The 12,206-nt window shown below is 46.8% G+C and overlaps 1 protein-coding gene across 1 annotated transcript in view; it reads left to right on the top strand.

Annotated features, from left to right (window-relative positions):
* PPA1 (inorganic pyrophosphatase 1) overlaps window positions 1–8,853 on the top strand; it is a 33,563-nt gene extending 24,710 nt beyond the window's left edge. Inside the window, exons 6-11 of the mRNA XM_051823829.3 lie at window positions 449–575; window positions 2,961–3,088; window positions 3,666–3,751; window positions 6,730–6,799; window positions 7,669–7,711; window positions 8,508–8,853. Coding sequence (XP_051679789.1) covers window positions 449–575; window positions 2,961–3,088; window positions 3,666–3,751; window positions 6,730–6,799; window positions 7,669–7,711; window positions 8,508–8,539 — 486 coding nt within the window. The 3' untranslated portion in view covers window positions 8,540–8,853. The remainder of the gene's footprint in view (window positions 1–448; window positions 576–2,960; window positions 3,089–3,665; window positions 3,752–6,729; window positions 6,800–7,668; window positions 7,712–8,507) is intronic.
* The last annotated feature ends 3,353 nt before the right edge of the window (window positions 8,854–12,206 follow it).

Below are 12,206 nucleotides of genomic sequence, written 5' to 3'. Positions count from 1 at the left end.
AGATGAATGGAAGCAGAGCCAAGACTTGAACCCAGCCAGTCTGATGTGGAATGCCGGGTCCCAAGCAGCATCTTAGCCACTGTCAATTTAAGTCAAGTTTTTAAGTCATATTGTGTGAATTGCCTAATTCAGTGTCTTTTATAAAATAAGAGAAAGGTGTGTCTTTGACACTAATTGTGGGGGAACATGTTCTTTAGCACATCAGTGATAGGTCAGGGTGACTCGTGTTCTTTAGACCGTGTTATGGTTTGCCGGGGGCCTGTGAGTCCTGTTTGCGACCCGGAGAGCACTGGTGAGGCACCCGGCTGCCCGGCTCTTACAGGGTTGCCTGGAGGAGGCATCTTCAGGGCCTTGGCATTGTCCTGACTTCCTGTTGTCTGTGGAGTGACACTTTTCTTGTGGAGTTGCATCGCATAGTAGCGTGGTGACTGTGCTTGTTGCCTCTCAGGTGTGTGCGAGAGGTGAGATAATCCGGGTGAAAGTTCTGGGCATATTGGCTATGATCGACGAAGGGGAAACCGACTGGAAAGTCATCGCTATCAACGTGGACGATCCTGACGCAGCCAATTACAACGGTAAGGGACCGGAGGGTCTCAAGTCTGAGTAGCAGCAGGCTTCACCGTGGGAGCCCGTCCCTTTTGACTGCTGGCCGAGGAGCGTCTCTGCCCTGCCCCGGGGCACTTCACTGGGCAGCCTTCTGCTTCGTGCCAGAGAGAAGAATGCTGCTGGTTTGAGTTTTTTTCCTTTCTTTCCCCACATACTAACACTTAGTGACTCTGTTTTTTTTTTTTTTTTAAATGTGTAACTGAGACATAGGCTGCATACCACGAACGTCACCATTTCCAAGTGTACAGTTCAGTGATTTTTAGCGTACGTATTCACTGAGTTACACAGCTGTCACCGCTATCTGAATCCAGAACACGTTCATCACCCCAACAGGAAATCCCGTATCCATTGGCAATCACTCTGTCCCCTTCTCTCAGTCCCCGGCAACCCGGAATCTACTTTCTGTCTCTCTAGAATAAGCCTGTTCTGAACATTTTGTATAAGTAGGATCATGTAATAGGTGCCTGCTATGTCTGGCTTACTTAACTGAGCATATATGAGGAGTCTTGAAAAAGTTTATGGAAAATGTGTCTTAGGAAAAACTATGCATTCATTTCAACATTTTTTGTCACCAAAATAAACCTGCGGGGCAGGCATTGTAGCACAGCGGGTTAAACCACTGCCTGGGATACCTGCCTCTGGCTGATACACTTCCCGTCCCCTTCCTGCTTAGTGCACATGTGGTGCCGGCATCTCGTGTGTGCGCAGGATTGAGACCCAGTTGCTCCACTTCCAATCCAGCTCCCTGCTAATGCTAATAATATGTGTGATATTCTTCATGTGGATCCTGAATTGGACTGAAGCCAGGTTATCTTACACAAATAGTTAGGGTTCAGTTTGATGACATTGAGCCTGGCAGTTGTTGATGGCTATATGGAAACTTTAAAAAAATATTTGACAGGCAGAATGACTGAGAGAGAGGGAGAGAGAGATATCTTCCATCTGTTGGTTCACTTCCCAAATGGCCACGGTAGGCAGGTCTGGGCCAGGTCAAAGTCAGGAGCCGGCAACTCCATCCTGGTCTCCCACGTGGGTGGCAGGGGCCCAAGTACTGGGACCTTCCTTGGCTGCCTTCCCAGACGCATTAGCAGGGAGCTGGGTCAGAAACAGAATAGCTGGGACTTGAACCACCTCTCTGGTGTGGAATGTTGGAATCACTAGCCAAGTCTTAAGCTGCTCCACCATAACACTGGTCCCTGTGCAGACACTTTAAAGTGTTTTCTTTTTTTAAGATTTTGTTTATTTGAAAGAGTTACAGAGAGAGGTAGAGACAGAGACTGAGAGAGAGGTCTTCCATCCACTGGTTCACTCCCCAAATGGCTGCAACGGTCGGAGCTGAGCCTATCCAAAGCCAGGAGCCAAGAGCTTCCTCCAGTTTTCCCACATGAGTGCAGGAGCCCAAGCACATGGGCCATCCTCCACTGCTTTCCCAGGCACATTGGCAGGAAGCCGGATTGGAAGTGGAGAAGTCGGGACTCAAAATGGCACCCATATGGGATGCTGGCCCTGCAGGCCAGGGCTTTAACCTGATACACTGTAGCGCCGGCCCCAGAAATGTTAAGGTTTTAAAAGAAGCACACCTCAATGGCTGGGCTAAAGCATTTTAATAGAATGCCAGTGTTACCTAGCAAAGTTTAATCACATTAGATAGGTAGTCAGTGGATATCAGTGTAATAAATGTTCTTTGTAGTATATAATTGGGATGTGACTCTGAAATAACATTCTCAACTTGATATTTTTGGTGTCTTCCACCCTTCTCATAGGAATTACCAATACTTGTCCAACTAGTTCTTTCACTGTGTAGCCTCTCCTTACTCTTAACTAATAGCAGTTACTATCTTATTTGATCTCTTAGCACTTAGAGTCAGAGCTATTCTAAGGCACTAGATAGTTTCCTTTTAATGTATATGGAATCTTGGCTCAACAAAGTCGTTAGCTCTAACATTATTTTGAGATTTAAATTTTTTTAATGTATTTTTATTTGAAAGGTTTTCAGCCACATAAATGGAGAGTTCCATCTGCTGGTTCACTCCCCCAAATGCTCACAATAGCCATGACTGGACTGGGCCAAAGCCATGAGACTTGATCTTAATCTGGGTCCCACATGGGTGACAGGGACCAAAATACTTGAACTGCTGCATCCCGGGATGCACATTAGCAGAAAACTGGATTGGAGTAGTTGGAACTTAACTGTGCACTCTGATATGGGATGTGCAACCCAAGTGGCACTACACACATCAGACTCTGTGTTGAGCTTTCTGATAATCCACCCCACAGTTCTTTCAAATTAGACACTATTTCTGTTGAACGTGTAGATAATAACCATGCATTCTGCCATCTGCTTATCCTCTTAGATATAAATGATGTCAAACGGCTGAAACCGGGCTACCTAGAAGCTACAGTGGACTGGTTTAGAAGGTACAAGGTTCCTGATGGAAAACCAGAAAATGAATTTGCCTTTAATGCAGAATTTAAAGATAAGGTAAAGTGTCATTCAGAATTATAGCTTCAGGTCTGTTTGTATTGAGATGTAAAATGTAACCACATTGTTGCCATCTAAAGATCTATAAAACAAGCCTAAAGACTTAATGAAGACAGTCTTGATGTTTATCCATTTAAATATTGTTTTCCATTTAAAAAAAGATCTATCTATTTTACTTGAAAGGCTAAGTTACAGAGAGAGGAGGAAAGGCAGAAACAGAAATCTGTCTGCTGGTTCACTCCCCAAATGACTGAAATGGCCAGGGCTGGAGTAGGCTGAAGCCAGGATCCTGGAGCTCCGTGCAGGTCTCCCATGTGGATAGCCAGGGCCCAGGCACTTGGACTATCTTCGACTGCCTTTCTGGGCACATTAGCATGGAGCTGGATCAGAGCCTCTGGACTTGAACTGGTGCTCATACAGATGCCCTTTTTTTCCTATTTTCAATGTAGGAAGTGGTTCAAAAAAGGCCAAGTGTTAGGCACTGGGAAAATGTTGGTAGAATTGTTAATAGAAATCAGAAGTAGAAAATGTTGGTAGAATCCTTGTCTGTGGTAATGCTTATCTTTTCAAATTATAGGCCTTTGCAGTAGATATCATTAAAAGCACTCATGACTATTGGAAAGCTTTAGTGACTAAGAAGACGGATGGAAAGGGGATCAGCTGGTAAGTGTTAGCTTTCCCTGCTGTGGGGCTTGCAGTGTGGGACCAACCCACTCCAAAGGCTTTCAGACAGTGTACTCTTTTTTTTTTTTTTTTTTTTTAAGATTTATTTATTTATTTATTTGAAAGTCAGAGTTACACAGAGAGAGGAGGAGAGGCAGAGAGAGAGAGGTCTTCCATCCACTGGTTCACTCCCCAGTTGGCCACAATGGCTGGAGCTGCGCTGATCTGAAGCCAGGAGCCAGGAGCTTCCTCTGTGCCTCCACACAGGTACAGGGGCCCAAGGCCTTAGACTATTTTATGCTGCTTTCCCACGCCATAGCAGGGAGCTGGATTGGAACTGGAACAGCCGGGACTTGAACTGGCACCCATGTGGGATGCCAGCACTGCAGGTGGTAGCTTTACCCACTATGCCACAGCACTTAGGAAAGAGGTGGCAGTGTTGTCACTCAGTGCTCATGTGAATGAGAAAATAAGCACATAAACAAGTACAAAGTACCTGTGGCATGCTCTGTGAACACCTACGGACTAGAACGTTAAAGGCAACAGTGAGATCAGAGCTGTGTGGGGTAATTGACAAAGGGTGCTCAGAATATAGGGGATAAAATAAGATAGGTGCAAGAGAAAAGCATCTATGGGAAAATGGAATGAAAGGATACGTTGTTTTGGGTACAAAGAATTTTGAAATCCATGCATCTGGAAAAATGCAAAACTATGAATGGACTTTAAAATTTTTGCACCAAAAGAAACTTGATTCCATGTCCTACAAGCCTTTTGAAGTAACTTGGGAGGTAATATGCATCGCCACTAACCAGTAACTACCTTTCACACTGGATTGACTGCTGCTCATGGTGATGCCTGATTGTTACTGAGCTGTTAAGTTTGCCAGCCATGTGACAGAGGTGGGGTACTGAACTTAACCAGAGTCACCCAGAGTCAGTGCTGGAGCTGAGTCTTTCATAACACACTACTGTTCCTCTTAGGTACTGTCGTTCTGAATACACTAGTCAGTGAAGTGAAGAAGAAACCAGTAAGATGTAGGAACGTTGGAAGGGGAGAACCAGCTGTTCTAGATGATGTAATTATGTGCTCAGGAAACCCTAAGACAATGTCAGCAAGGTCACAGAGTTGATGTGTGCGTTGGTAGCTTTCTGTCCACACCTGTGACAGAATCTGAAATGAAGGAGAGGATCCCATGTAAAATAGTGATGAAAAACCAGCACCCAGCTGTGAACAATAAACCTTTTGTCTTTTTTAAGATTTATTTATTAGAAAAGCAGAGTTACAGAGAGGCAGAGGCAGAGAGAGAGAGGTCTTCCATCCACTGGTTCACTCCCCAAATGGCCGCAACGGCCGGAGCTGTACCGATCTGAAGCCAGGAGCCAGGAGCTTCTTCCGGGTCTCCCATGTGGGTGCAGGGACCCAAGGACTCAGGCCATCCTCTATTGCTCTCCCAGGCCATAGCAGAGAGCTTGATTGCAAGTGGAACAGCTGGGTCTCGAATAGGCGCCCATATGGGATGCCAGCACTGCAGGTGGTTGTCGCTCCCCCTCTTCATGGAGGAACGACACAGGACCCTGCGCTGTTCTTTCGTCTGCTCGACCCTCCCCGGGTTTGCTGCTGGTTCTTCCCGGGTTGGCTACCGTCCCTTCCACCTCCGTGGAAGGGCGGTTCCCCCTGCCACTTTCCCCACTTCCGCGGGGGAGCGGCATACCGCCGGCCGGCTCTCTTGGGGGCTGCACAGGTGTTCCTTCAGATAGATGTTCCCCTTAGATGTTCCTGGTGCATGTTGTCTCTCTCCTCCTTTATAGTCCTCTTCACCAATCCCAACTCTGCTACCCACACGCCGAGCGCGCCGCTCTCCTCCAATCAGGAGCGGCTCCTGCAGCTTGTCAAGTTGGTGAGAGGCAGCTGGGTAGAAGCTGTTTCTCCCTTCTCAGCGCCATATTGTGGGAGAGCAGATGCATAGAATAAGTCTTAATTCCAGTAACTTAGTCTAGTCCGAGTTGCTCCCCACAGTGGTGGCTTTTCCCCCAGTATGCCACAGCGCCGGCCCCCTTTTTTTCTTTCTATTTAAGGGTTTATTTTATTTATTTGAAAAGCAGAGTCACAGAGAGAGGGAGGAACAGAGAGAGAGAGGTCTTCCATCTGCTGGTTCATTCCCCAAATGACTGCAACAGCCATGGCTGGTCCAGGCCAGAGCCAAAAGCCTGGAATTCTTCTAGATCTCCCATGTGGGTGGCAGGGGCCTAAGCACTTGGTCTATCTTCCACAGTTTTCCCAGGTGCATTAACGGGGAACTGGATTGGAAGTGGAGCAACCAGGACCCAAACTAATGCCCACATGGGATGTTGGCATTGCAGGCAGCAGCTTATCCCACTGCACCACAATATCAGCCCCTACTTTCGCTTTATTTAAAATGGAGAGAGACAGAGGGATCTTTCATCCCCTCCAGATTCCTGCAACAGCTGGGGATGGGCCAGACCAAAGCCAGGAGACTGGTACTCAATGCATGTCTCCCATGTGGGCATCAGCCACCTGAGTACTTGAGCCGCCACCTGCTGTCTCCCAGGGCACACTCATAGGAAGCTGCTTGGGTGCCACCCAGGCACTCAGCATGTTCAGCCAGGACTTTCATGTCAGATGTTTAGCTACACTGATCGGAATTGGGTTTTTTTATTTCATTTTTTTCTGGTTAGGAGAAAATACGTTTCTCATGAGTGTCACTTTACATTTCCCTGCTACTTCAGTGAGAATTAGAAAACATTCAATCTCAGGTTCTTAAATCTGAACTTATTAAGATTTGGATAAAACTGACTGTAAAAATAGCTGTACGTTGCCCAAGTAAATCATCACAGTGTTTCACGTAGATGAGAAAGCTTTCAATTAAAACAAGCCTGGTGTATCATCTCCACCTTAAATCCAAAGAGTTAATTGTTTTTGTTGTTTTGTCTTATGACTGTTTTTGTTTTATTTAATAGCATGAATACGACAGTGTCTGAGAGCCCCTTCAGGTGTGACCCCGATGCGGCCAGAGCTGTTGTGGATGCTGTATGTACAAGTTTCCTTTAGAAAGAAAATATTTGGGGGCTGAAAAATGCGGTGCTACATGGGGACAGGAAGTACTTCTTTCAGCAAATATCCGAGTGTCTCCTGCATGCACATTGCTGGGTGACGTCTAGAGGATACTTGAGGGGGAAGCTGAGGGTGGTCTAGTTGACCAGCAGTTAGACAGCAAAACCAAAGTGATTCCAGAATGTTCCAAGGAAAAGCAAGTGCCTGTTGTCTCTCAGAAGCCATTTTTCAAAGAAGCAATGGACATTGACTTGACTTGGTCACAACAAGGACCGAAGTCATCCGTGCTTTTGTAACACTAGAAAGGACTTTGAAGTGAGGTAGTCCGTCATCCGTTAAAGCGAGAACTTTCTGTGCTGTTTCTAATTGCTTGACTTGTGTTACAGAGGACTAAATTAGGTCGTAAATTATTTTCATTTGCAACAGTAAATAAGGAAAATGAAAGAAAAGGAGATCTTTTTACTGCCTTGTAAGTGGCAGTACACAGTTTAACAGTGATGCCGGCCACTTAAATCCAGTGTTACCTACCGGGAGTCCTGCAGAGTTGAGTGAGGAGAGTCGGGAGGGTGGTTAACGCCGTTGTAAACTTCAGTGGGCGCCCCCTGTCTGTATGCAAGAGTTGGTTCCTTTTCTTTCTTTGAAAAACATACATTTTTATTAGTCATCTTCCTGTCTAGAGGATGGAATTTGTTAGCCTCGCTTAGTGGTAGAGCAAACCTCACATCTAGATATTTAGAGCCTAGCATCGGAATAGCCTGTGTTCAAGTTCTTTAAAATCCCTGTCATCTTACTTTGTGCTTTTCCCTCCTAGAATTAGGCTAATATATTTTTATGTTTTATTTTAGTTGCCACCACCCTGTGAATCCGCCTGCACGATACCAACAGATGGTAAGAGCTGCATTCAGTAAATGGAACAAAAAGCTCTACTTATCTTTGGAAAATCAGTTACATTTTATTCTCAATTGATCAATACTAAGCTATGTTAGTAGGGTACAATGTGATGTTTTGGTATATGCTTATAATGTGGAACGATTAAATTAGGCTGGTTGATAAATCTGTCACTTCGAAAAAATTAAATTTTTTTTGTGACGGAAACCTTTACTTTGAAGCACACAGTGCATGGTCGCTGTTGTGCGCAGTGGATCGCTGGAGCTAGTCCCTCCTGTCTAACGGGAACACTGTGTCATCCTTCCCCGGCCACCTTCCTGCCCAGCCTGGCTTGCGCCATTCCACTCCCCACTGCTCGTGGTAGTGCGGCCGTGCAGCGTTCGTGTTTTATGCCTGGCTGTTGCATCGAGCGTCACGTCCTCCAGGCTCCTCCTTGTGTTTACCAACACGTCGCGTACACACAGGGAGAGAAGGGAGGCATTTTTAGAGCTCCGCACCGTGTGTAGGAAGGGTGGGCTGCTGCGTGCCTACTGTGTTTACTGTCACTCCATCACAGTGGTCTCCAGGCTGGAGTTCCACATAGACGCCTGGTGGACCCTGGGTGGGCTGGGCTCCACGCGCCTCTCCCCATCGCATGCTAGAATTCTCTAAGAAAAGGGTTTTTCCACATGGAAAATGGCTTTGAAAATCACACTACAGTTAGCATGAAGAGCCATTAAAGCAAGCGCATACTCTTCGTTTTCTATTAGGGATAATTTTGATTCTTACTAGGAATTCTGATTTTTTTTGAGTACAGTGGATAAATGGTTCCATCACCAGAAAAACTAATGCAGTTTCCCTGGAGCGCAAGAGGAGCCTGTTGCTGCAGCCTGTTCACCTGAAACTTCAGATGCTCTTCAGAGGCCTGCATCCACGGAACTCGTCCAACTCGAGCAACCCCGCTGCGCCCAGCCCGTGCTTTCAGAATATTAGCCGTCTAAAAGCGCGTCTCGTGTCTCACCTGAGAGAACTTTCTTAGTTACAACTGACTTAGTAGCGAAGCTGATTAGGAAGTCATTTGTGGATAGATGTGGGAGAGGAGCACGTACTGGATGTATATGTTTACCATGTGTGAAGACATAAAATAAAATTATTTTGCCGAAGCTTGATTTAGAATATTTTTATTTTATATTTTAAAGATTTATTTATTTATTTAGAAGAGTTAGGGAGATAGAGATCCCCCATTTGCTGGCTGATCCTTCAAATGGTCACCGCTGCCAGGGCTGAGCCAGGCAGTTGGTGGACATCACTGACCCCTCCCACTGGATGCCAGCAATGTCCACTGCAGGTCGTGACAAGAATGTCCCCAGACATTGTCGAGAGTCCTCATAGGGCAAAATTGCCTCTTGCTGGGAACTACTGGGGCAGCGTTTGAATGAGTCTCCTAAGGGTGGTGCAGCCACCTGGGACCCATGTCCTCGGTTTAGTCTTCATGCCGCTGATGCCCCCTGCCAGGGACTGAGCCGCACACCTCCTGGGAAACGAGTGAAGCCTTCTTTTGTACCAGAATCTGCCCTGCGGGCTGGTACAGCTGGAGGGCAGAGGTCACAGCTTACTGGCTGCCGCACCTGCCGGTGTCCACCCAGGCTCTGCCTTCAGGCTGCTCTGGAGTAGACTGCTGGGGACCCGATGAGAGAAGGGCAGGAGGGGACAGACACCCTACTGGCTGGGCGCAAAGCTTTGGCTGGTTTTACAGTCCTGCTGGCAGGAAGAGGCAGAGAGAGGAGCAGCAGAGAACGGAGCCCTGCAGCCAGGGCCACTGCTTCAGTGATATTCTTTTTTTTTTATTTATTTGACAGGCAGAATTAGTGAGAGAGAGAGACAGAAAGGTCTTCCTTTCCATTGGTTCACCCCACAATGGCTGCTGTGGCTGGTGTGCTGCCCCGATCCGAAGCCAGGAGCCAGGTGCCTCTCCTGGTCTCCCATGCAGGTGCAGGGCCCAAGCACTTGGTCCATCCTCCACTGCACTCCCAGCAGAGAGCTGGACTGGAAGAGGAGCAACTGGGACAGAATCCGGCGCCCATATGGGATGCCGGTGCTGCAGGTGGAGGATTAACCAAGTGAGCCACAATGCCAGCCCCCAGTGAATTTCTTTATACTTACTGTGGTCTTGATAGGAGCTCAGTTACCCAATACCTGGCCTTTCATTCTAGAGCAAAAGCTTTTTAATTTATATCAGCAAAAAGCACAGTATTGCTCACTCTTTGAAGTGATACAGCTACCTTATTTTATTAATCAACTAATTGGACCCTTGGGTCATTTCCATTCTAGTCTAAGTTATCAACCAGAATAGCTTTGCAGTTGGGCATTTGCAGCTGGCCAGACACAGGTCTGAGTCCTGGCCCATCTTGTTATCGCTGTCATCTTGGTTCAGCTTCCAACCACTCAGCCTCCGTGCCCTCTGCTGTGAAACAGACATTCGTGTAACTCAGTGCCCTCAGATTTATCAGCAGAAATTTTTATAGCGATGAGGGTAGATCACATGCAGTTCTAAGAAATAATACATCCTTTGACCACCTGGCCTCGTTTCTCCCAGAGGTAACCAACATCACAACCAGGATGCTGGCTTTGATAACAATCCACGGATCTTATTTGATTTCCTAGTTGTACTCATTTGTGTAGTGCTGTTTTGTATATAATTTAATCGCTTATGTATGTTAATATAACCTACAAGATGGTGAATGGTTCCAACACCACAAGGAGCTTTTTTTTTTTTTTAATATTTTGTTTGTTCCATGTGATCTCTTTGAGTTTTAGTTTAGGTATAGTCCTTTTTTAGCTATAGTCCTTTTTTTTTTATGATTTATTTTATTTGAGAGGCAGAGAGAGAGGTCTAACACCTGCTGGTTCGCTCCCCAAATGGCCTCAATGGCCAGAGCTGAGTGATCCGAAACCAGGAAGCCAGGAGCTTCTTCCTGGTCTCCCACGTGGGTGCAGGAGCCAACCACTTGGGCCATCCTCCACTGCACTCCCGGGCCACAGCAGAGAGCTAGATTGTAAGTGGAGCAGCTGGGACTCCAACCAGCGCCTATATGGGATGCTGGCACTGCAGGCAACGGCTTTACCTGCTATGCCACAGCACTGGACCCAAGTAGCTTTTAAAATTACACCAGGACTGGGTATCATGGCCCAGTGGGATAAGCTTCCACTTGAGACCCACATCCTATATCAGAGTTCCAGTTTGAGTCCTGGCTGCTCTGCTTCCAATCCAGCTTCCTGCTAAAGTATCTTGGGAGTCAGCAGATGATGGCTCAAGTGCTTGGGCCCCTGCCTCCCACACAGGAGACCCAGATGAAGCTCCTGGCTTTGGCCTGGACCAGCCTGGCCATGGCAGCCATTTGGGAAGTGAACCAGCAGATAGGAGCTCTTGCTCTTCCTCTCTATCACTCTGCCTTTCAAATAAATAAATCTTTAAAAGAAAAAGCTGTTTCCCTGCCTCCTGGGAGTCTCTGGGCAGAAAGGAATTTGCTTTCCTGTTGTGCAGATGGCTTTACAGTGGAAATATGTTCATTTAAGGGCCATTGTATCAAGGGGCCAGTGTTTTGTGGCTCAGCAGGCTCCTGGCTTTGGCCTTGCCCAGCCACTTTGGGAGTGAACCAGTGGATGGAAGATCTCTCTCCCTCTGTCTCTCTTTCCCTAACTCTGTCTTTTCAAATAAAAAATAAATGTCTTTAAAGAAGAGTCAAAGAATTGAATAATTGCCACATAGTTCATTGCTGCGTGTGTTGGTCTTTATCTTTCCTTTAGTTATTGCAACCTTTACGTTTGGCAGGAATCACCAGGAATGAAATGAAGCCATGAGGATCACAAGGTTCTATGGCTCTGGGAGGTCGAGGAGAAGCCACAGAGCCATTTGGCAGTATCTATCAGAATTTTCGATTCTTGCCCTTGGACTCAGCAATTCCACTCTAGGAATTTGTTCTGCAAGATAGTGAGCCGTGCACACAGGACGTAGCAACTTTGTATGTGAGTGTGAACCCTGGGATAGTGTCTCCATGTCCCTTAGAGGGATGGCCGCTTTCCAGAGTGAGGTCACCGCACGGACTGGCCTGGAAATGATGCTGAACACAAAGGAACAGAGAGGGAAGGCCCTGTCTACAGCAGCAACCAGGACCTCCAGCCAAATCCAGCCGGCTCCTGCCGGCTTTGAGAGGGAAATGTTATCAGAGCCCAGCCACACCCGCTCATTTCCAAACTGTGCGGCTGCCTTCCTGCTGCGAGGGACAGATGCCATATGGCCTGAAAATATTTCTTTTGATCCTTAACAGAAAATGTTTATCAGTCCCTTCTCTATCCTACTATCTTATGATTTATTATTTGTTTAAGACCTACTTCTTCTGGGGACTGGTGTTGTGGCGCAGCAAGTTAAGATGCCGGCGTCCCGCATGGACACAGTTTCAAGTCCCGGCTGCCTCACTTCTGATCCGGCTCCCTGCTAATGCTCCAGGGAAGGCAG

This window comes from Oryctolagus cuniculus, chromosome 15 (genome assembly GCF_051225735.1).
Source record: "Oryctolagus cuniculus isolate XC-2025 breed Fujian yellow rabbit chromosome 15, ASM5122573v1, whole genome shotgun sequence".
Lineage (NCBI taxonomy): Eukaryota > Metazoa > Chordata > Mammalia > Lagomorpha > Leporidae > Oryctolagus > Oryctolagus cuniculus.
This window is presented reverse-complemented; position numbering and strand designations above follow the sequence as displayed.